This window comes from Mesoplodon bidens (genome assembly GCF_964165515.1).
Source record: "Mesoplodon bidens genome assembly, chromosome: 13".
In the NCBI taxonomy this organism is placed as follows: Eukaryota; Metazoa; Chordata; class Mammalia; order Artiodactyla; family Ziphiidae; genus Mesoplodon; species Mesoplodon bidens.
The window spans coordinates 17445009-17465349 of record NC_138169.1 but is presented as its reverse complement, the minus strand read 5'-3'; the positions used below and the strand labels follow the sequence as shown (position 1 = coordinate 17465349).

Below are 20341 nucleotides of genomic sequence, written 5' to 3'. Positions count from 1 at the left end.
ATACTTGTAGCTGGTTCCTGCCTCCAAACCTTTGCAGGCACCGTTCCCTCAGCTGGAACTCTCCTTCCCTTCATCACTCGCTGAGGCCTGCCCTGACCGCAGGAGGCCAGTGTTTCCCCCAACTCACTCTCCATCCCGTTGTTTTATTTATTCCTGGCACGTAGCATCTGAAATCTTATCAAGTCCCCTGTAAGTCTGAGCGCCAAGAGGGACAAGGATCTTGTCTTGCGCTGGTGCTCATTATGTAGACATGGGGAGTTGGGTTGCTGGGAGGTTGTGCAGGTGGGGTGGCACTGCTGCTTCCCTGTTCCATTGTGGTCCCACCGTCTCACTCCCAACTTGGGGGCAGACCCCCCCCACCCCTCCACCGGGAGCAGGGGGCACTGGTCCTTAGCGTCCGTCAGGACGCCTTCACCCTGCCCAAAAAACTACAGCGATTTCACTTGCCTGCCAAGGGTCTTGCATGGGCACAGGTGTGAGTCAGACTTCCACAGGCTCCAGACACCTCCCACACGCCCCCAGGAACCCAGTCTCTCCAGCTGCCTTTCTTCCCCCATAACTCAGCCAGGCGTCTGTCCCCAGCACTGACCCACACGCCAAAAGTTCTGTCTTCCTTCAAGACCTTCCTCTGCTTCCTGCAGATCTATTAAAAGATGCGGCAAAGTCTTTCAAATGTTACCTTGCACTTAAAAGAAATGCATTCAAAAGAAAGCCTCTAAATCCACAGTCCTTTTACTGTCGTTGACAAATGCTCCGAAGCTTCCTCACCTTTCATTACCCTACCTGGGCACCAGGAAGAAAAGAGCAAGAAGCAAGAGAAAGGGGGAAGTAAGTGAGTGATGTTTGTGGGCAGAGGCCAATAGACCTTCAGGTGCCACAGACCATCTAAACCAGACTTATTTTTAACTTGTATTGTTTGTGAGCTTAAACATGGATGTAAGTTTTATATGAAAAGTATACAAGTTTTCCAAAAGAGACACAAATCAGAAGATGGTTGCAAGGGGTTGGATAGAGGGAGGAAACGGGCTGCAAACACCAGGCACTTGAGGGAACTTTCTGAGGTAATGGAAATGCCCTGTATCATGATTGTGATCATGTATCCATTTGTCAAAACTCATCAAACTGTACTCTTAAATGAGGTGAATTTACTCTTAAATGAGGTATAGTTAAAACACACCTTAATGAACATGTTTTAAAAACATGTATATACATTTTTAATTCTCAAAGCACTCCATCAAAATGTGAAGCAAAAAATACTACGCCTAAAGCTCAATACTGTGCCCTAATCAGCCTAGAAATCAGCTCTACTCATTAAACCAATATTTACAGAAAGGCCACGTAAAGAAACTCAGAGCCCACCCCCGCTCCACACCTGCCCGCCCCATGACCCAAGGGGCCCAGTCAGGAGACCAGAGAGGGTACGCGCATACTGTGAAAATCTTTCTTTTATTACTGTCTCTTGTGGCAAAATAACATTTTATACAAATAAGTCACCTAGTTTATTTTGGACACAAAGACAATACAAACTGGAATGAGGACCTCAGGTGAAGGGGAAAGGGGAAGGACAGACCAGGTCATTAACGCTTCTTACATTCTGTGAAAAATAGATATACAGGGAAAAAAATAGACTTTCACCAGTTCAGTGACTTTACATGATCCTTTGTGCAACAAGGGGTAAATCCACCTCCACCAGACCCTTCTTGTACCTAAGATGTCCTGTGATGCGGAATGTGAGAAACATGGTGATCCGATGATTGGGCCCCTACGCCAGGCACGGCAGCACCCTCTGCATCAGGGGTCCGCACACACAGACGAGTCTGTGCTATGATTCTGAGAACTGTCCCCATTCCCCAACCTCACTGACGTCAGAATGACAACGGCCACCAGAAGGAAGGGACGTTACAGAGAAAAAAAAGAGAGTACCCTGGGAGCCTATTGAGGGTGGCAAGACACACTAAAGCAAGACTCACCCAATCTGTATATTAGACACAGCCTATTAAGTCCATTCCGGAAATGAGTCCCACTTCAACTGAAGAAACAAGCTGAAGATTCCCCCAGCTACTGCCACGTCAAGAATCTCCAGTCTCCGCATAGCCCCAACGCCCCCAAATCACCGCCCCTATTTGAGAACTGGATGGCCCAAAGACTGTGAGGTCTTCAGGAAGGCTGACATGGCCCTGAAAAGTACTTTCCCTGCAAGACAGCTCTGAGCTAACACATGAGGAGAGGATGACCTACTTTATCCCAGGACTACTTTTACTTATTTCCTCTGTTTACTCTTTAAAACACAGAATAAATTAAACCAGGATCTTCTTTGCAGCAGCTAAAAGGGCATCTTAGCCCAAAAGCTCCACAGGAAAAGAGAGTCACTCTCCCAGGAGACTCCAGGCCAGAGGGACAGGAGCAAGACACGAGAGGGAGGGGTGCAGGCAGCAGGCCCCCCGGCGCCAGCTGGGCCTGTCAGTCTGCTGGAATGTGTTCCCTTCAGGAGCTGCCTCTCAGGTACCAGCTCTGAACAGAGGGCACGGTCTCCCCCAGGCAGGTAGGTTTTTTCCTCCCATTTTATTGCCCACAGGTAACTGCTACCAACAGCCCAGACTCCTTAACAACATGGCCTCCTGATTCAACTTCTGATGAGTTCAGCTACTTTCAGAGAAGGTGTGACTTCCAATTCTCTCCCCAGTTCGGGTACAAAAGCTTGAATTTCAGACTTACCCTAGCTAACACCCCAGAGAGGTAATGCTTCTCAAGGTTTCCTGAGTAGCTAGACACAAGAATCCAGAGTCCCAGGTACAGAATACCAGACCTTCAGCAGCAGAAGATAGCAAATCCCTGTGCCGTTGGGCACAGACCGAGCACTTGGCCTCAAAACGGTCTCCGGTGAGACTAAAGCAAGCTCTTGGGAAGAGGATACAGCACTATTCAAGCCAGAATGCCTGCCTCCTCGGCCCTCTTCCCAGCAAAAGCTAACACCGCAGGTAAGAGACAGCCCACTAGCCTACAAGACGTGGTCTGCCTGGGACACATTTCCAAGACACACTCTACTGAGCAGAGTTCTGGGCAGTTCCAGAAACCACATCCTGGATAATAATTAAACATCAAATAGTAGAAAAACTCTCCCGACTGGGCTTCTGTCACAGAGAGAAGGGGTTATTCTGAAGCTCAATGAACACAAATCTGTTGAGGGAGCCCCAGTGAGAAACAGAAGGTGAAGAGGCAGTGCTGATGTCTGTCCGGCAGTGTATGGGATAGAGCCACACATAAGGCACCTGGATTTGCAGCCGACTCCAGTTCTGGGATTCACTGGTCTGGGGATGAGTAGCCCACCCTGCAGGGAACCCGGTCTCTTCCTCCCTCGGGGGTTGGGTGCAGTGCCAGCACACAGGGCTAACCAGGGTTTTCTCAGTGAGGAAGTTGCCAGCATCTGGCACAGCCCAGACTCTGGCCTGGCACAAAGCACTGGACCACAGTTCAAGGCCACTCACGCTCTAGAATGCAAACAGGGAGCAACACTGGTCAGTGAAAGCACAGGAGCATCTGTGGCAAAGCGCTGGCCCTTCTCTCCCTGGCTCCACCTGGCCCTTCTCCTAAGCACCTAGGGAGACAGCTCTCCAGTCACAGATACCACGTACCTGGGCCCTTCCTACTGCGACCTTTCTAGCAATGCTAAACCCTGGCCGCAGCAACAGTCTTATCAGAGGGTCAGGAGTTGGGCCTGAGCACTTAAATCGCCCACACAGTCGGACAACAGTAGGGAGCTAGGCACGGACAGTCCATCCAGTGAGGGCCTGAGGGATGTGTGAGGAAGTTTTTTGAGAACACGTCTCTCTGATAGGCCACCTCAGCTGACTTCCCCCTTTCCCAACGCCCAAAACCATTCCAAGTGGCAGTCCAAAGGACCAGAATACACATTACTTAGGTCTGACTGGCCAGGATGGTTCCAGGAACTACTTCAGTACAAAAGCAGGTACGACATGACCCAGATTAGCCCCGGGAGCCTGACTGATACTATCAGAAGTCTGGCCACACATCCTATATGCTGGGAACGCCACTGACATTTTATAAAACCTCCCCACAAGAAGCTTAGAAATAAAAAAACAAAATACAATAAGGCCTGCTCTGGCCTCGAGAGATACTACAGTTCCAAGAGCAAAGCTGACACACTGTATTTCAGAAGAAACTCAAAAGTGAGGAGCCAGGAGAAGCGGAGCAAGCTCATCTTCCCTCTGGAAGGAGGACAGGAAGGCACTGCCAGGTTGAAACCTCAGTGGAGCCCCAGGAGGACCGGCTGAGGATCCGGAAGTCAGACAGATAAGCGGCCCCTACGTAAGACAGATCCTTCAGTTTGGCAGCCTTGCCCACCCCAGTGCCTCAACTCCTGGCACCACTCCTTCCTTCTGCCCGCCCCCCCAGTTGGTTTAGGACGATGCACAGGCTGAGGTCAGAGTGTGCTGACGGTGACCCCGCAGGCGAGAGAGGAGTCTCAGCTTCCCACAGTGCCCCCGAACCTACAGAAGAGCGTTCTCTCCCCGGCGCAGCTCTGCCTGGACAGACCCAGGCTCATCAGGACAACCCAGAGGAGCCATGACTACATGAAAATAAACTTTCTATTTTTATCTGGATTCCAGGAGCCTTATGCTAAGTTTTACTATAGTACCTCTGTGACCTAAGGGGCAGGGAAAAAAGGAAGAAAAAATACTGGGGAAGGAAACACAGCACTGCTTGGCACCTCTCTTGGAGCACAGGTAACTGCCACCCCAGCCTCGGCTTCCTGGGGCCAGGTTCCAGATGTGTGTTGACAGACTGCAGCTTCAGCCACCTCCGTGCACCAGGACCTCGGACCACAGCAAAGCACCTCCCCGTCCGCTCCTGTCACAGCTACTGGCCCCCATTATAGGCATAGTCAGCCTTGTTGTGCATTATCAGCTTGTTGTCGACAAAGTAGAAGCTGTCAGAACGGGTCTCATAGGGATTTTCAATCATCAGACGAACTGCAAGTCAGGGAAAGGAAAAAAGCAAAGACTTATGTGTGAGTCTGCCCCATGGGCCAGGTGGGAAAAAACTGAGCATTCCCTTGAAAATTTGTAAACAAGCCCTTCCTGAAAATGTGAGCTCACGCTGTCAGAATAATGAGGTCAGAACAGAGGGAGCCAGGCCTTGAGAGCTGGGGAGACCTGGGGACCACAGAGGCCCCCAAACTGAGCATGCTGTCCACCTCAACAGAAGGATGCAACCAGCTCTGGACCTGGCCCTCCGAGGCCATCGCCAGCCTGTTGCTCCGTCAGAACCCCAGGGAGAGGTGCTCGCCCGCTTGCTAAGAGGCACCACAGCAGCCTACTGACTTGGTGCTTCTGGTCCCCACCTCTAGACACTCTGGTCCAAATTCAGAAAGCTGCGCCTCACTGTGCTCACATCCCGCAGGCAACCCTGACAACAAAGGAATCCCAGATGTGCGTGGATGCAGGGGCACAAAGGGCAAGGAGCCTTCTCCAGAGATGGCTCGGGGTATTAACTTGCCAACAATCCAGCAAAGGGTGAGCCTGTCTTGGGATCCAGATTTAAATCTTCTGTTTATTCAGGCAGTTGCCCCGACCTCTTTAACCATAACTGGAGGGTCAAGAGAACTGCGAGTCACCACCTCTGGTTGGTTCTGAGTCAATGGTCACATGCTGTTCTGAATCCTCTGGAGGAAATGCTGTTGCTGACCACAGTTCTCAAAAGGAGAGCTGACTGTTTCAAGTTCTTTGAACTCAGCCAGGCCAGAGTTATTTAGTTCATATCCAGAGTATTGACCCCCACGCTCTTTTAGCTTATTTGGCTTCAAGAAGAAAAAGTTACATGGCCTTAGATAAAAACCTGAAATACTGTACATAATCTTTTCTCGCAGTATCTACATATTCCAGCCCAGCCTGGGGAGCGGGCTTCAAACGAGGATCCTAACAGTTGATGCGGTCATCAATGCCCTGCCCACTTCTCAGCAATCCTCACTTTACCTGGGAACAGTACTGCTGCACCAGTCAAGAATACCTGTCAGAAAATGACAATTTTAAGGATCTGGGATTCTGAGAAAACTGGTCGGTGTACGTAGACCTTCGCCAACAATCCAACTAAACTCCACCACTACTCACAGGATCCCACTCACATCCTGACTGCTCTAGAACAACCTCCCCTAATTCCTCACAGGGGATGCTAACGTGAGAGGGCCAGACCGAAGCCATGGGAATACACAGACTGTTCTTCCTCTGTCATTCAGTCCATCTCCTCCCCGGCCCAGCATTCTCCCCCCGGCGCCTTCCCCAGCTCTTCCTCCACTGAACTACAGGGTGACTCTTCCTCAGACACGGCTTCCCTCGTGTTACTCCTTCTGCTCCGAGCCTCTAACAGCTTTCCTAGCGCCTGCTGGATCTACTCTAACAGTTTCATCTAATTAACCTTCTACCTGCAGAGAATGAGAAAGGGGTGGTCCTCAGGACTAGAATTCTACTTAGCCCACAGTTTCCCATGTAGTTCTGATTAGGGAAAAAGCAAAGAGCTAAAGGAGTGCTGAGCAGGAGCCGGTGACTAGAACACAGTGAAACCATGACTGGCCATGTATCGAACTGCACTCCCAGGGATTGTCAGGGGCCTCCTCTTATCTCCCTCAGCCACTCTCTTCCCCGCAGCAGGCATCTAAAAGGGATGGCCTGTAATAAAACCTTCAGTGCTCCCATGCAGGCAGAGTCAGAGTTTGAAACATGAGACAGGAGCAGTAGGAAACGAGAAGCCTGAGGTCGAAAGACTAGAGACGCATCATGTCCCTACTTCTCTGCAAATGAGGTTGTCAGACTAGATGGATTTCATTTCAAGGTCTGTTCCTCTAGCCTGAAGAATCCAGAATGTTGTGAAAGTCAGGGGATACGTACTGACATCCTCAGAAAGCTGGGGAAACTCATAGATATGTTCACAAGTGTTCCTACTGCTGGGGATGCAGAAGCCGAAATCAAAGTCAAAGTTTTTCAGCAGGCGTTCCCGGAAATAGTGCCGTTCGATCATCCGGAAGTTTGACACAGGTTTGTCTCCCACCGTGAACTCCACCCTGCAGAATAAATCTCTGTGAGCCTGACTTTGCCTCCTCCCTCCTCTAAAGCCAACCCCAAACCTAACCAAGAACATTCTTCTCTGAACCAGAAGAACGTCCTCCCTTCAGGAAATGCTGGTACTCACGTGGCGCCCACGGTGCGGAGGCGGAGAAATGCTGGCGTGAACTGATAGCGGACGAAGCGGCCCGCACTGACATCCACATCTCCGCCTGCCGCCGCCGCCGCCGCCGCCGCCGCCGCCTCCTCCTGGTCTGCAAGAGCACACGGAAGCTGAATCACCACCTCGGCAAAGATCACGACCGATCAGCAGTACCGACACCGACACTGATACGGCAGGGCAGCCAGTACTCACTGAGCATATGCTGTAATTCCAGGCCCCGTGCTGCACGCCTCACAGGATCCTGTGATCCTGTAGATGTTGTCTTCATTTTATCTCCACTTTACAGACCAGGAAGCTCAGACTCAGAGAGATTAGCTAACGTGTCCAAAGTCCCCCAGATATAGGCAGACCTCAGAGAGACTGCGGGTTCAGTTCCAGACCACCATGATAAAGAGAGTCACATGAGATTTTTGGTTTCCCAGCGTATACAAAAGTTATGTTTACACTTTACTATAATCCATTAAGTATGCAATAGCATTATGTCCAAAAATAACAATGCACACGGCTTAATTTAAAAATAATGCTGGGCTTCCCTGGTGGCGCACTGGTTGAGAGTCTGCCTGCAGATGCAGGGGACACGGGTTCATGCCCCGGTCTGGGAAGATCCCACATGCCGCACAGCGGCTAGGCCCGTGAGCCATGGCCGCTGAGCCTGTGCATCCAGAGCCTGTGCTCCGCAACAGGAGAGGCCACAACAGTGAGAGGCCCGCGTACCGCAAAAAAAAAAAAAAAAAAAAAAAAAAAAAAAGCTGCTATATTCAATATCCTATAATAAACCATAATGGAAAAGAATATGAAAAAATATACATATGTATAACTGAATCACTTTGCTGTAAACCAGAAAATAACACAACACTGTAAATCAACTATACTTCAATAAAAAAGTTTTTCTTTAAATGCTGTTGAAAAAAATGGAGCCAATAGACTTATTCAATGAAAGGTTGCCACGAACCCTCAGTTCGTAAAGAACACAATTTCTGCGAAGCACAGTAAAGTGAAGCACAATAAAATGAGGTACGCCTGTAGTAAATGGAGGGAGCAGGGATGTGAATCCGGGTCCATCAGACTCAAGACCTGTTCTTAAACACTAAGCTGTTTGCCTTTTATATAATCTGGCGCCTTGGGCCATATCCTAACGGTGAAGCCTGAAACACCAGCTGGGTGGCTGTGACGTGGTCTCTGCTATACAGACTAGGTCTGCTGTTGACCCAGTTAAAGTGCTTGCTGCTAACGAAAAGAATGAGGCTATAAAAGTTGAAACTATTCAAAAGGCACCTTCAAAGAATGCAAAAATTTCTGACACAGCAAAGACAAATCCCTAGAAATAATTTTGCTATTTAAATGGAAGACACTGGCCTATAGCCTTGGGGTACTGCACTTTCTTGGACTAATGCCTATTCCAGGCCATACCAGGCCCAACACTCCGAGCACCTGGGAAAAGGTGAAGCGGATGGGCCATGAACCAACACGTGAGATCAGAGAGAGGGTCCACAAGAGTAACGACGGGCTCTGGTCTAGTCCACTCCTGAACCCAGGAATGAAAGATTTGTAAAATGAATCAGAGAACATTCTAATGTAAACAAGGAGTTAGTTCCCTCTCTAGTAGCTACAGCCACCCAGTATCCAGCAAGGGTATTTTTTCCAGTTCTAGGCTGAACATAGGTGCAGTAAAAGAGGAGTCTTTTTTAGCATCAAACATCTCTGCCTGTGACAAGCCCAAGAGGAGCTGGGCAACCAGACTGAGTAGGGGTTCAAAGACAGAGACTCCACAGCCCTGGCTCCAACAATGGGATTCAAAAAGGATCAGACGGGCCTCCCTGGTGGCACAGTGGTTGAGAGTCCGCCTGCTGATGCAGGGGATACGGGTTCGTGCCCCGGTCCGGGAGGATCCCATATGCCGCGGAGCGGCTGGGCCCGTGGGCCGTGGCCGCTGAGCCTGCGCGTCCGGAGCCTGTGCTCCGCAACGGGAGAGGCCACAGCAGTGAGGGGCCCGCATACCGCAAAAAAAAAAAAAAAAAAAGGATCAGACCAAACCTTCTGAGGGATTCGAACTCATCCGAACAAGTGCTGTAGGAGGGCACTGAATCAGTGTGTGCGTATTCTTAGTGAATCAAGATCCTTAAAGGTAAAGACTGGATGGGTTGTAAATCAAGGTATTTTTACAGTATCTGCAGCTGACCTTCTTCTTGAGATTTAGTTTTATACTGAAATGACTATTCTGAGCCCAGTCTCATCCAAATCCATACACCTGAAGTAGCCCTGGGGTCCTGGGAACATCTTAAGTACTAGGACCTGTGGCTTAGAGATACGAACAGCACAGACCCACGAAGCTGGCTGGCCCTGACCCTCCCAATACAAGATTTAAGTACCCACAAGCTTGAGCCTTTAGACGTCCTGGTCAATACTAGATTACGACAGCATAAAGAATACTGGGTAGTGAGACTTCCCTGCTGGTGCAGTGGTTAAGAACCCGCCTGCCAATGCAGGGGACACGGGTTCAATCTCTGGTCCGGGAAGATCCCACACGCCACAGAGCAACTAAGCCCGTGTACCACAACTACCGAGCCTGCGCTCTAGACACCGCGAGCCACATCTACTGAGCCCATGTGCCACAACTACTGAAGCACGCACGCCTAGAGCCCGTGCTCCACAACAAGAGAAACCACCGCAATGAGAAGCCCGCACACCACAACAAAGAGTAGCCCCAGCTCGCCGCAACTAAAAGCCCGCGTGCAGCAACGAAGACCCAAAGCAGCCCAAATATTAATTAATTAATTAATTAATTAATTAAAAAGAATACTGGGTAGGGTGAGGAGACCAGTGCTCTAGCCTTGGCTGTATAATTAACCTGAGCTGAGACTTTTTCATGAAAGCCTTTTGACTTATCTGGGTTACTAACAGCTGTCTTACCAAATTTACAGGCTCTTTCTGAATAGCAAATCAGATGAGAAAAGCTTGGCAAAAAGAGTCATCAACACAGACCATGGCTGATACTCTGAAGGACTATCTAGGCTGGTGTTCTAGTAACTAACTCCAGGGGGTGCTCCATTTCCAGTGATGTGCTCCAAAGACGTACATGTGGTCCCCTGGTCAGAAATGAATCACCCTGGAACTGCATCACAAGCACAGGAAGTGTCCATTCAAAGCTACCTTAAGGGGTCCCAAGGAGATGAGTTCACAGGTCTAGGCCTTCTGTTCATCCAAAAAATGGCAGACATTAAAGTCCAAACTAGGACTTACTGGGAAATCTGAGACACTATTTAAAGGAAAGGGTGTGGGCTTCCCTGGTGGCGCAGTGGTTAAGAGTCCGCCTGCCGATGCAGGGGACACGGGTTCGTGCCCCGATCCCGGAAGATCCCACATGCCGCGGAGCGGCTGGGCCCACGAGCCATGGCCGCGGAGCCTGTGTGTCCGGAGCCTGTGCTCCGCAACGGGAGAGGCCACAGCAGTGAGAGGCCCGCGTACAGCAAAAAAAATAAAAATAAAAAAAAAAAAATAAAAATAAAGGAAAGGGTGTGAGAAGACACTGCCTCATGATCTGGACTGGAATCCTCCGTATCACCCTTCCAGAGTGTCCCCAGGACTCAAGGTTCAGGTAGGCTTCCTCATTGGAGTTTAATTTCAAGGATTCCTTTCCTAAGTGGAGGAAACATGGTAAGATCAAAGGGCAGAGGACCTTAGGAAAGTCACCTGGAAATTCTGGGCCTCAGTTTCCTTATCTGTAAAATAAGGATAATAACCCCCCACAGAGGTGTGAGGATTACATGAACTGCTGTAAACAGAAAGATGTGGAACACAGTGACCAGCACAGAGTAGATACTCAACAAACAATCAGCCTCTCAGCACAGCTTCAAGCCAACAGGCCCACAGGCAGGCTTCAGGAGGCGGCTGGAAGCAGGCCGCTGGAGTCTGTGACACAGGATGCAGTGGCATACAAAAACTCAAGCGTGAAAGACCTTTTGCTCCAACTGTCAAGTGGCTACTGCAATATTAAGGCCTACCTGACACACAAGGTTTGGCAATCTCAAAAAGCACTGTCCCGGTTTCCAAATCTCGAATTTTGAAGCGTGTGAAATCAATACTGTAGACGTTGTCTTCGGGTTTACATAAATAATCTGAAAATGAGAGAGAGAGACCAATGCCGTTAAATAATCCTCCAAATCTACCATTTCTTTCTCAAGTTTTGAAGCAAACTCAGGTTTTTTTCTTACACAATTCACTTAAAATATACCCCAAAACTTCCTTTTATGTTATAAGCAAAAGTTGTGTGGAGAGAATTAGGGGATCCAAGAAAGAAAAAATGTGCATGGGCTTGTGTGGATGAAAGATTACTATAACACTTTAGAAATAGGGATGGTAAAAGGGGATTTCTTTGGAAACACTTCAAAAATGGCCTATAAACCTTTCATTGGATATCACAACAGGATAGAATTTTTTTTAGAAATCCATTTTAAAACATTTATGCTGATCTAATGGCTAATATGGTGCATGTTTGCTGACCGTATCACAAAGCACAGATCAGCAAACTTTTTCTGTAAAGGGTCAGATCATGAATAATTTAGGCTTTTGGCCACACAGTCACTATCACAACTACTCAACTCTGTCGCTGTAGCACAAAGGCAGCCACGAACATGGAAATGAATGGTGTGGCTGTATTCTAATAAAACTATTTATAGAAACGAAATACAAATTTTATATAACCATGTGTCCCAAGATTTTTTTTTTTTCCAACCATTTGAAAAGGTAAAAACCACTCATAGCTTATGGGCTGCACAAAACCAGGTGGTGGGCCATACCTACCCAGGCACAGGACAGATCTGCTATGGAGGGCGTGAGGCCAAAGTGATGTACAGCCCCCAAAAACCTGATCAACTAATCAAAGCAGTACTGATCAAAGACAATTTCATTGATTTCTTTCTATCACGACTCCTGAGAGCATCTTCTCCACAACTCACTTTGGCACTTTATCTTATACTGCCTGTTTGTGTTAGCTGTTTCATGTTTTACAAGCTGACTCTCCAATAAGATGGCAAACTTGAGAGCTACTGATTATTCTGTAACTCCCAAAAGTGCTGAGATTGGTTCTGCACCTTTAGAGGGGACTCAATAAATAACCTGCTGAATGGAACAGACTTTAAGAGTAAAAAATCCAGAGATCACCAAGCTGACTTGTGACTTTCTCCAATAAGCTGCTGAGGTGTGTTTGAGCAATGGCACCAAGCTCAAGTTCCTACACAGGACCTCAGTGCTCTCCTAGAATGCCGCTCAGGGCCAGGCATTAGAGTGGCCTAATTCACCTTTGGTATCAGGAGAAAGCATGGGGTGAGAAAGGTGAGGTGGTGAGCATTTCCGTACCTTCAGAGCCCCAAATGAAATCTGGGTCAGAACAGAAGCAGCTTTTTCACAATGTTTCTATGAAACAGAATAGCAAGACCTTCCAAAGATATACTCAGGCATGCAAAGGACAGTCCCAACCCAAACAGTGATGGAAAATGGGGATATGAAAATACCCAGACTCAAATTAAAGCTATTTTAGGAGATGGGAATTCCCTTTCAAACAGGCTGGACCAAGGCCTATCCCCCCAAACTGTCATCCTCAAATCACTGGGGCGGCCTCTATCTCCCTGAGGGACACCTGAGCAGCCCTGGGCTGCCGACTAAAGCAATTCAGCAGATAATAGGACGGCAGTCTTTAATCCATCAAGGGAGTGCTGGTGTTTCAACGTTAGAATTCTGGAGGACAGGGCCGGCTGGGCAAGCAGGGTCTAACCAACTGACTGCAAACTCTTAGGGGGAAACAGCAGCAAGAAAAAGGGCATCAAGTCAGGGGTTGGCCTGGAAGAGAACAGAAAAGAGGAAAACCAGGACAGGGGGTGAGCTATATATTTCTCCCCACCCCTCGTACTATCAATGAAAAGGTGTAGGACGGTTGCATTTTATGCAAGAAATGCATCTCTGACACCCTGACATATTCTTAATTCACTGGAACAAGTGTCAAAAGCAGGATTCACATTTTGGTTTTGTACGTGAACTGAAACTTTATTAATATTTTTTTAATGCGGCACGAAATGCCACGGCAATGTATTTGAGGAAGGAGGAGCCCACCTGCACACAAAGGGGCAACGCTAGGGGCCCAAAGAGGTAGGGGGCCAAGGCAGGCTGGAAAGGGGGCGGGGCTGTCAGGGGCCGGAGGGGAGGGAAAGGCAGAGAAAGCAGCTAGGGTAGGGGTCTGGGCTGGCAGAGGGCGGCAGAAGCTGGCTGTAGACAGGTTGAGGGGGCCTAGCTGATCAGGAACTTCACTGATGGCTGGGGGGCAGCGGCCCACTTCCCAGGGTCAGAAGGATCCGGTTAAGCCAAGGCGGGTCCCCACCCAAACAGATCCAGCTGAGGAGGAGAACGGCCGGGCCTGAGGGCCCAGCGGGGACGGGCCACAGGGAAGCCTAGCGTGGCCGGACTCAGAGGAGGGCAGTCAAGCCCCCGGAGAACTCCTCCCGACCAGGTCTAGGTGAGGGTGGGCAGCGCGGCCCGGCCGGCCGGGGGCGCCTGGGTGGACACCCTGGGCCGGCCGAGCGGCAAGCGGCCGGCTCCGCTTAGGCTACGAGGGGCCCGGGGACCGGCGCGAGGGGAGGGCGCGGCCGGCCCCGCACTTACTCTCTGTGACCCGGCTGAGGCGCAGGACGTGCTCGGGCCGGATGGTGTCCAGAGCCAGCAGTTCCTGCTCCGTAACCGCTGCCCCGATGCCGTCGTCGGCCGCGTGGTGGGGCGCCTGCCGCCGCGCCTTAAGCCTGTTCAGGACGCCGCCGCCAGCCTTCTTCTTCTCCTCCTTGCCAGTCACCAGCCCCCCGGGCCCAGCCGCCGACCCCACGGCCGCAGCCTTAGAATTCGACCCGCTCATCGCTCCGCCGCCAAGATGGCCGCCGCCTCCGCAGCCGTAACTATGGAGAGCGGGGGCGGGGCCGGGCCTGTGTGGGCGGGACCTGCGGGCCGCGTCGCTAGCGCCCTCCCGCCAGCGTTGGTTCAGCCAGGTGGCTGGCACCTTAGCACTCCAGATTCTCTATCAGGCCCCCGAGGTCACCCCAAATGTCTAAAAAAAAATATTCCGTACAGTCAAATGACTTTCCATCACATAAAATGTAGACGAGGCATCTTGAGAAAATGTTTTTTCATCTGTAGTCTAGAAGGTAAGGCAGTTCTTGCTATGCAAAGGCAGCTTTCCAATTAGATTGCCATTTCTAAATCGTACCGTGTCAGGCTTTGGGCTACACATTGGGCTGGGCTACAGGGAATATAAGAATACGAAAGAGGGAGGGATTGAGTCTGCTGTATTCAGCACTGTATTCAGGCAGTCTAGCTAATGCCTGACATGTGGTAGGTGCTCAATGATCGAATGAGTGAAGGAAGGCCTGAACAGCACCGGGCTACGGAGGAGCTCCCACTTTGTTGGGGAAGACTGTGAGGTACATAATTCATCATGTGGCCCTTCCTCTAGACCAGCCCAGTAAGTATGAATGAACCAGAAGACAAAACAGACTGCTAATTGCTGCAGCAGAGGTGCTACCAGAGCACACAAGAGGGGTCTAGGGGGTAGGGGAGAGGCTTCAGGAGTGACATCTGGCACTGAGCCATGGAAATTAACCATGATTTCAAGGACCGGAGGTGAGTGGGAGGGGGGAGGACATTGCCCTCTTATACCCCAAGTGGCTCCTTCTCTAGAGATTCTGGATCGACACCCTTCTCTGTTGGAGGCTTGGGCCTGACTGATGCAAAGTGTGTCTGCTAGGTTGATGTCACCTCTTAGATAGACTCAGGTCGAAGTGAAACTCTACCCCTCTCCCCACTGGTCAGCCTCAAAGCCTGGATTTATGCAGGACTTGTTGGATCCCTCTCATCCGACATGAGGGGTTTGGGAGTGGCTGACAGGCCTCACCTGGTTCCTGGACCAAACCCAAACCTGACTCCACCTCAGCTGCCCAGCCTGGTGGAACAGTATGTGGCCAGTTCCTATCTAAATGATGTCCTGTCTTTGAGAGATTACCACCCGGGGGGGCGACTTCCCAAACTGTTCAGGGAAATTTTAAGATGTGTACAAGAATTACACATTTGCACATTGCAATTTCCCTTTGCAAACAATTCTTTTTAAACTACTCAGCAGTAAGTGGTTACTGAAGAATTTCCAGAACTCTTAATATGCTACTTGATTGTGAATCACCAAGAAGGGAATTTAGCATGGAGCCATTTCCCACAATCACTTGCTGACTGAACATTGTCCTCAGCACCAGGACTAGTTACCTGGATCCCAGCTTTTCTCTTTTTAGGGATGATAACAAACGTTATTGACCCGTTTACCTGCAATTCCACATCCGGGAACTTAGCCTACATGTATGCACGAAGATGTTTACTGCAGGACCATTTGTAACACTGAAAAATTACAACAAGTTACAGTTGCACCCATTCATGTTATGCAGCTGTTAAAAAGAATGAGGTCCATCTCTACTTACTAGTATGGAGAGATCTCAAAGACAGATAGTTTGGCGGGGGTGGGGCTGGGGACAAGGCACATAATCCCATTTGTTTAAAATTTGAAAGTAGGGCTTCTCTGGTGGCGCAGTGATTGAGAGTCCGCCTGCCAATGCAGGGGACACGGGTTCGTGCCCCAGTCTGGGAAGATCCCACATGCCGCGGAGCGGCTAGGCCCGTGAGCCATGGCCGCTGAGCCTGTGCGTCCAGAGCCTGTGCTCCGCAACAGGAGAGGCCACAACAGTGAGAGGCCCGCGTACCGCAAAAAAAAAAAAAAAAAAAAAAAAAAAAATTGAAAGTATATGAATATTTCTATCTGTAACTACACGGGAAGGGGTTTGGATATACACTAGAGTTAAGTGAGGTTCCCTTGGGGGAGGAGAGTATTGGAAGGGATTAAAGGGGGATATATTCACTTTTGACACTCTTTAGAGCTACTTCTATACTATTTTATCACAACAAGCATATGATCATGGGCTGCTTGTATACCTTTAAATAAATAAATAAATAAATAAATAAATATAACTAACTAACTTAAGATCTGCGTCTGGAAGGCAGACTCTAAGTCAAAGTAGACTTATTAAAATCTCTTAAAATTTAAAAGCCACCTCAAACTTGATCACTTTTTTCTGCTCAAAAAATTTTAAATAAATACTGCCATATAAGGGAGTTGAGGCCTGTCTGTGATCACTACCTATAAACTGTGGTTAAAAAGCAAAAGATTATGTCTTTAGGAGAATAGAAAACACACAGAAAGAAATGAAAAGTATCCTTAAATATTACTTTTTAAGAGGGAGTAGGAAAAATTAGGGCCATAACCTCCAATCTGCCTCTGCCTCTCCTCACCAAATCTTTCTAAGGTATGTCAAAAGGCTCTTTAAAAAAAAAAAGTTTTCTGAAAAGTACATATACTAATTCCCTGTTGGGTGGAAAAAGAAAAATAGAGATTGACTGCATTAAATAGCAACCCCAACGTCTCCTTGGGCCAGACATGGGAAGGCTGGAGTGGAAAGGCTGGCCTCCCTTTCACCGCAGCTTGGTGCTCTTCAAGTCCCTCTCCTTAAGCTGGTTATTTTCCTCACTGTAAGAGGTGTGACAGTGGCTGTTTTCCAGGGCAGTCCCAGAGCTACCAGGCAGTCTGCCTCAAATCAGGCCAGGCAGGTGGGGCCCACAGCTGATGCGGCCAAGGTAAGCAGGACATCAGAGGGCTTTTTTCTGCCGAGGCAGGGAAGTTCAGTCCTCCTTCCTGCTGCTTCCCTAAGGATGGCATCCACTGAATCAGCAAGTCGTGGCTGGGACTGCAGGCAGGCCTTGTGGTCTGGGAAACAGAGCTAGTGATTTCCATAGTACCCAAGTCACTTCTCTCCCTGGCTGAGGGCTGTTCTTTAAAAGCATTAATTTATTATTTATATCCCACCTCTTTCCAAAAAGGATTTGTGGCGTATTCCAAAGTCGTACAGCACAAGACTGGTGGGTGGAAATTCACATAGCCTTGCAGAACTTTCAAAATTTTAAGTGCATATACTGCTTTTTGTTTTGTTTCGTTTTATTTTTGGCCTCACTGCGCAGCATGCGGGATCTTAGTTCCCCGACCAGGGATTGAACCCGAACCCGCTGCAGTGGAAGCGCAGAGTCTTAACCACTAGGCTGCCAGGAAAGTCCTGTGCATATACTGTTTGATTTAGTAATTCCTTAATGGAATTCTGAAGGCACACTTGCACATGTGCAAAATAAATATATTATGTAAATATGTGTGTACGTACATATAAATATATATAAATACATATAAAATGAAAGATATACACCAAAGATAATACACCTGTATATCCTCTAGGGATTAAAGAGGTAGGTCTAAGAAAGAGGAGTTTTCACATTCTGCACCCCATATAAATTTTTTTTTAATATTTTATTTATTTATTTGTTTTTGGCTATGTTGAGTCTTCGTTGCTGTGTGTGGGCTTTCTCTAGTTGCAGTGAGCAGGGGCTACTCTTCATTGTGGTGCACAGGCTTCTCATTGCGGTGGCTTCTCTTGTTGCGGAGCATAGGCTCTAGGTGCGTGGGCTGCAGTAGTTGTAGCACGCAGGCTCAGTAGTTGTGGCTCATGGGCTCTAGAGCACAGCTTAGAAGTTGTGGCACACGGGCTTAGTTGCTCTGTGGCATGTGGGATCTTGCTGGACCAGGGCTTGAACCCGTGTCCCCTGCACTGGCAGGCGGATTCTTAGCCACTGAGCCACCAGGGAAGTCCCCCGATTTTTAAAATGTACTTACGCACTTTGTATCACTAAGTCTTAAAAGGTTACTTTCTTTTTAGAGAAAGAATAATATAAACCTCCACATAACCAACACCCAGCTTCTTCAGTTATCTACATTCAAAAGGTTCCTTCTTAAAAGTAGTACATCATGACGTTAAGAGCACAGGCTTTGCTTTGTTAGACAGAGCTAAGTTCCAGTCCCCACTCTGCCACTTACCAGCTATGTGACTTTGGGCAGGTCATTTATGCCCTCTGAGCCTAAGTTTTCTTATTTATAAGTCAGGCTAGTCACTGGTCTTTCCTAGGGTTGTAAAGAGGAGATGAGGGCTTCCCTGGTGGCGAGTCCTAGTCCAGGAAGATCCCACATGCCGTGGAGCAACTAAGCCTGTACGCCACAACTACTGACCCTGCACTCTAGAGCCCACGAGCCGTAACTACTGAGACCACGTGTCACAACTACTGAAGCCCACACAGCTAGAGCCCGTGCTCCGCAACAAGAGAAGCCAACGCAATGAGAAGCCCGCACACTGCAACGAAGAGTAGCCCCTGCTCGCCACAACTACGGAAAGCCTGTGCACAGCAACGAAGACCCAACACAGCCAAAAATAAATAAATAAAATAAAATTTTAAAAACGGAGATGAAAACAGCAACGAAAAGCACTCTGCTGGCGCCAGGGAGAGTGTTTCATGAATGGTCGCTATGGCAATACATTTAAGTGGCCTCTTTCTCCAGGACCCCTCTGCTGAGGGCAGGCACCCTGGGCAGGGAGAAGCCATGGAGCTGGATTGGAAAGTGTGGTGACCAAAAAGAACAGTCAAGTCAGAGCAGAGAGGAAACGAGCTGGGGACCAAGGCTTGAGGAAGCAACAGACGGAGGCAAGTAGAAGCCGTAAGAAAACCCAGGAGAGGGAGTCTTAGGACAAGGCCCAAGCCAAAAAGTAAGTGGGGTTATTTTTCACTAATATAAGTGGTTAGCAACAAACAAAACTAAGACTCTTGGGCCAGAGTACCGCAGTGAGGTGCCTACCATCTCAGGTTGCTAGAGAGCAGAGGCCTGCCCACTGCACGCCTCTGTGCTTCACCTCTGTTCTGCCTTGACCCCTCACCATTGCTATGGCAACAGGCTTTCCAGTAAATGTTGGAAAAACTCATCTCTCTTCCTCTATGGGGGGTGGAGGGGCATGGGGTACTAAGTATGGAGAAAGGTCCGACACACCGGCTCCAGCCAACTGGGAGCCTGATTTCCTTAGTGAGATTAAGATCTGGACCCAAGAGTGGTTTAACCCAACCCCCCCGCACTTGGCCCAAGATCTTTTCTGTCAATTTCCCTCCCTGCGAGTCCCTAGAGCAGGGCTTCTTCAGGTCTCTTCCCCATTTGGCAGCTCATGCGAAGCTACTTGAAATAGTAACAGCCAAGTCTAAATTAGTAAAGAACTCCAGTTATGGGTGGGTTCAAGCTAAGAATGAGGCTCTGTGGGCCTCCTGGCTTATTTGGGCCCTGAGAACAGACTCCATCCACACAGGCTTCACTCTTGGAGCTGAGTGCTGAATTCTGCCCTTCAAGGGATAACTGAGGGAGGTAGGCCAAGCTCTCCCTCCCATTCCCCAAACCAGCAGCCTCCATTCCTGCTTGGAGAAACACAGCACATGGCATCAGGGCAGGAGTGGAAGGCTGGAGAGAATAATGATTAAGAGCAAGAGTCCTGGTGTAAAACCTCAGTTCTGCCTTTTGCTGGCTGTGTGGTCTTCGGCAAGTCACCTCACCTCTTAAAGGTGAGTACCAGCTGGTTGGTTGAAGATTAAACAGAAATAACATCTGTAAAACTGCTTGGCCTTGTGCCTGGCCCATTTCAAAGGCTCAATAAAAGATATCTGTGATTATTATTCTTATAGCCTTAGAAAGATCATGGGCTTTGCAGACAAGCAGACTGGGTTTGAATCCTGGCTTGATCATTTACTGACTAGCCTGGGGTAAATTACTAAAGTTTTTTGAGCTTCATGCTCCTCAGCTATAAAACGTGATGGATAAATTATAGGAAAACAAAAATCCTTCCTGCTCTTCCTGCCCCTCCCCTTGTCAACACTGACAACACATCAGAAAAGGAGCAAGCAGAGGAAACCGTCCCACGGCTTAGTCTGTCCACAGGCTATCGTGGAAGCTGAGGGGAAAAAGGGAGGGAAGGCAGCAGGCTCAGTGTGCCTTGGCAGCGACAGTGTCATGGCCTGGTGTTCCAGTGGAAGTGGAAACATAACAACTGTTTAGTTTTCCTTGAATGCGCTGCTGGTTGAAATGGCCGGGCAGCATTTAACAAAACTCCGTTCCCTTAACCAA

The 20341-nt window shown here is 48.9% G+C and overlaps 1 protein-coding gene across 1 annotated transcript; it reads right to left on the bottom strand.

Moving 5' to 3' along the window:
- Positions 1-1427: 1427 nt before the first annotated feature.
- UNC119B (unc-119 lipid binding chaperone B) lies at positions 1428-14162 on the bottom strand. Its single transcript, XM_081251981.1, has 5 exons — positions 13891-14162; positions 11241-11354; positions 7204-7330; positions 6903-7075; positions 1428-4991 (listed from the first exon to the last, which is right to left on the bottom strand). The coding sequence occupies exons 1-5, from the start codon at positions 14132-14134 to the stop codon at positions 4879-4881; spliced, it is 771 nt and encodes a 256-aa protein (XP_081108107.1). The 5' UTR covers positions 14135-14162; the 3' UTR covers positions 1428-4878.
- Positions 14163-20341: the final 6179 nt, after the last annotated feature.

Coding starts and splice junctions, on each gene's coding strand:
- UNC119B (XM_081251981.1), bottom strand. CDS start 14,134: ATGAGCGGGTCGAATTCTAAGGCTGCGGCCGTGGGGTCGGCGGCTGGG. Junction 7,331..11,240: donor TGCCAAACCTTGTGTGTCAG/GTAGGCCTTAAT, acceptor GTGCTCTTGCAG/ACCAGGAGGAGGCGGCGGCG. Junction 7,076..7,203: donor CTCCGCACCGTGGGCGCCAC/GTGAGTACCAGC, acceptor TTTATTCTGCAG/GGTGGAGTTCACGGTGGGAG.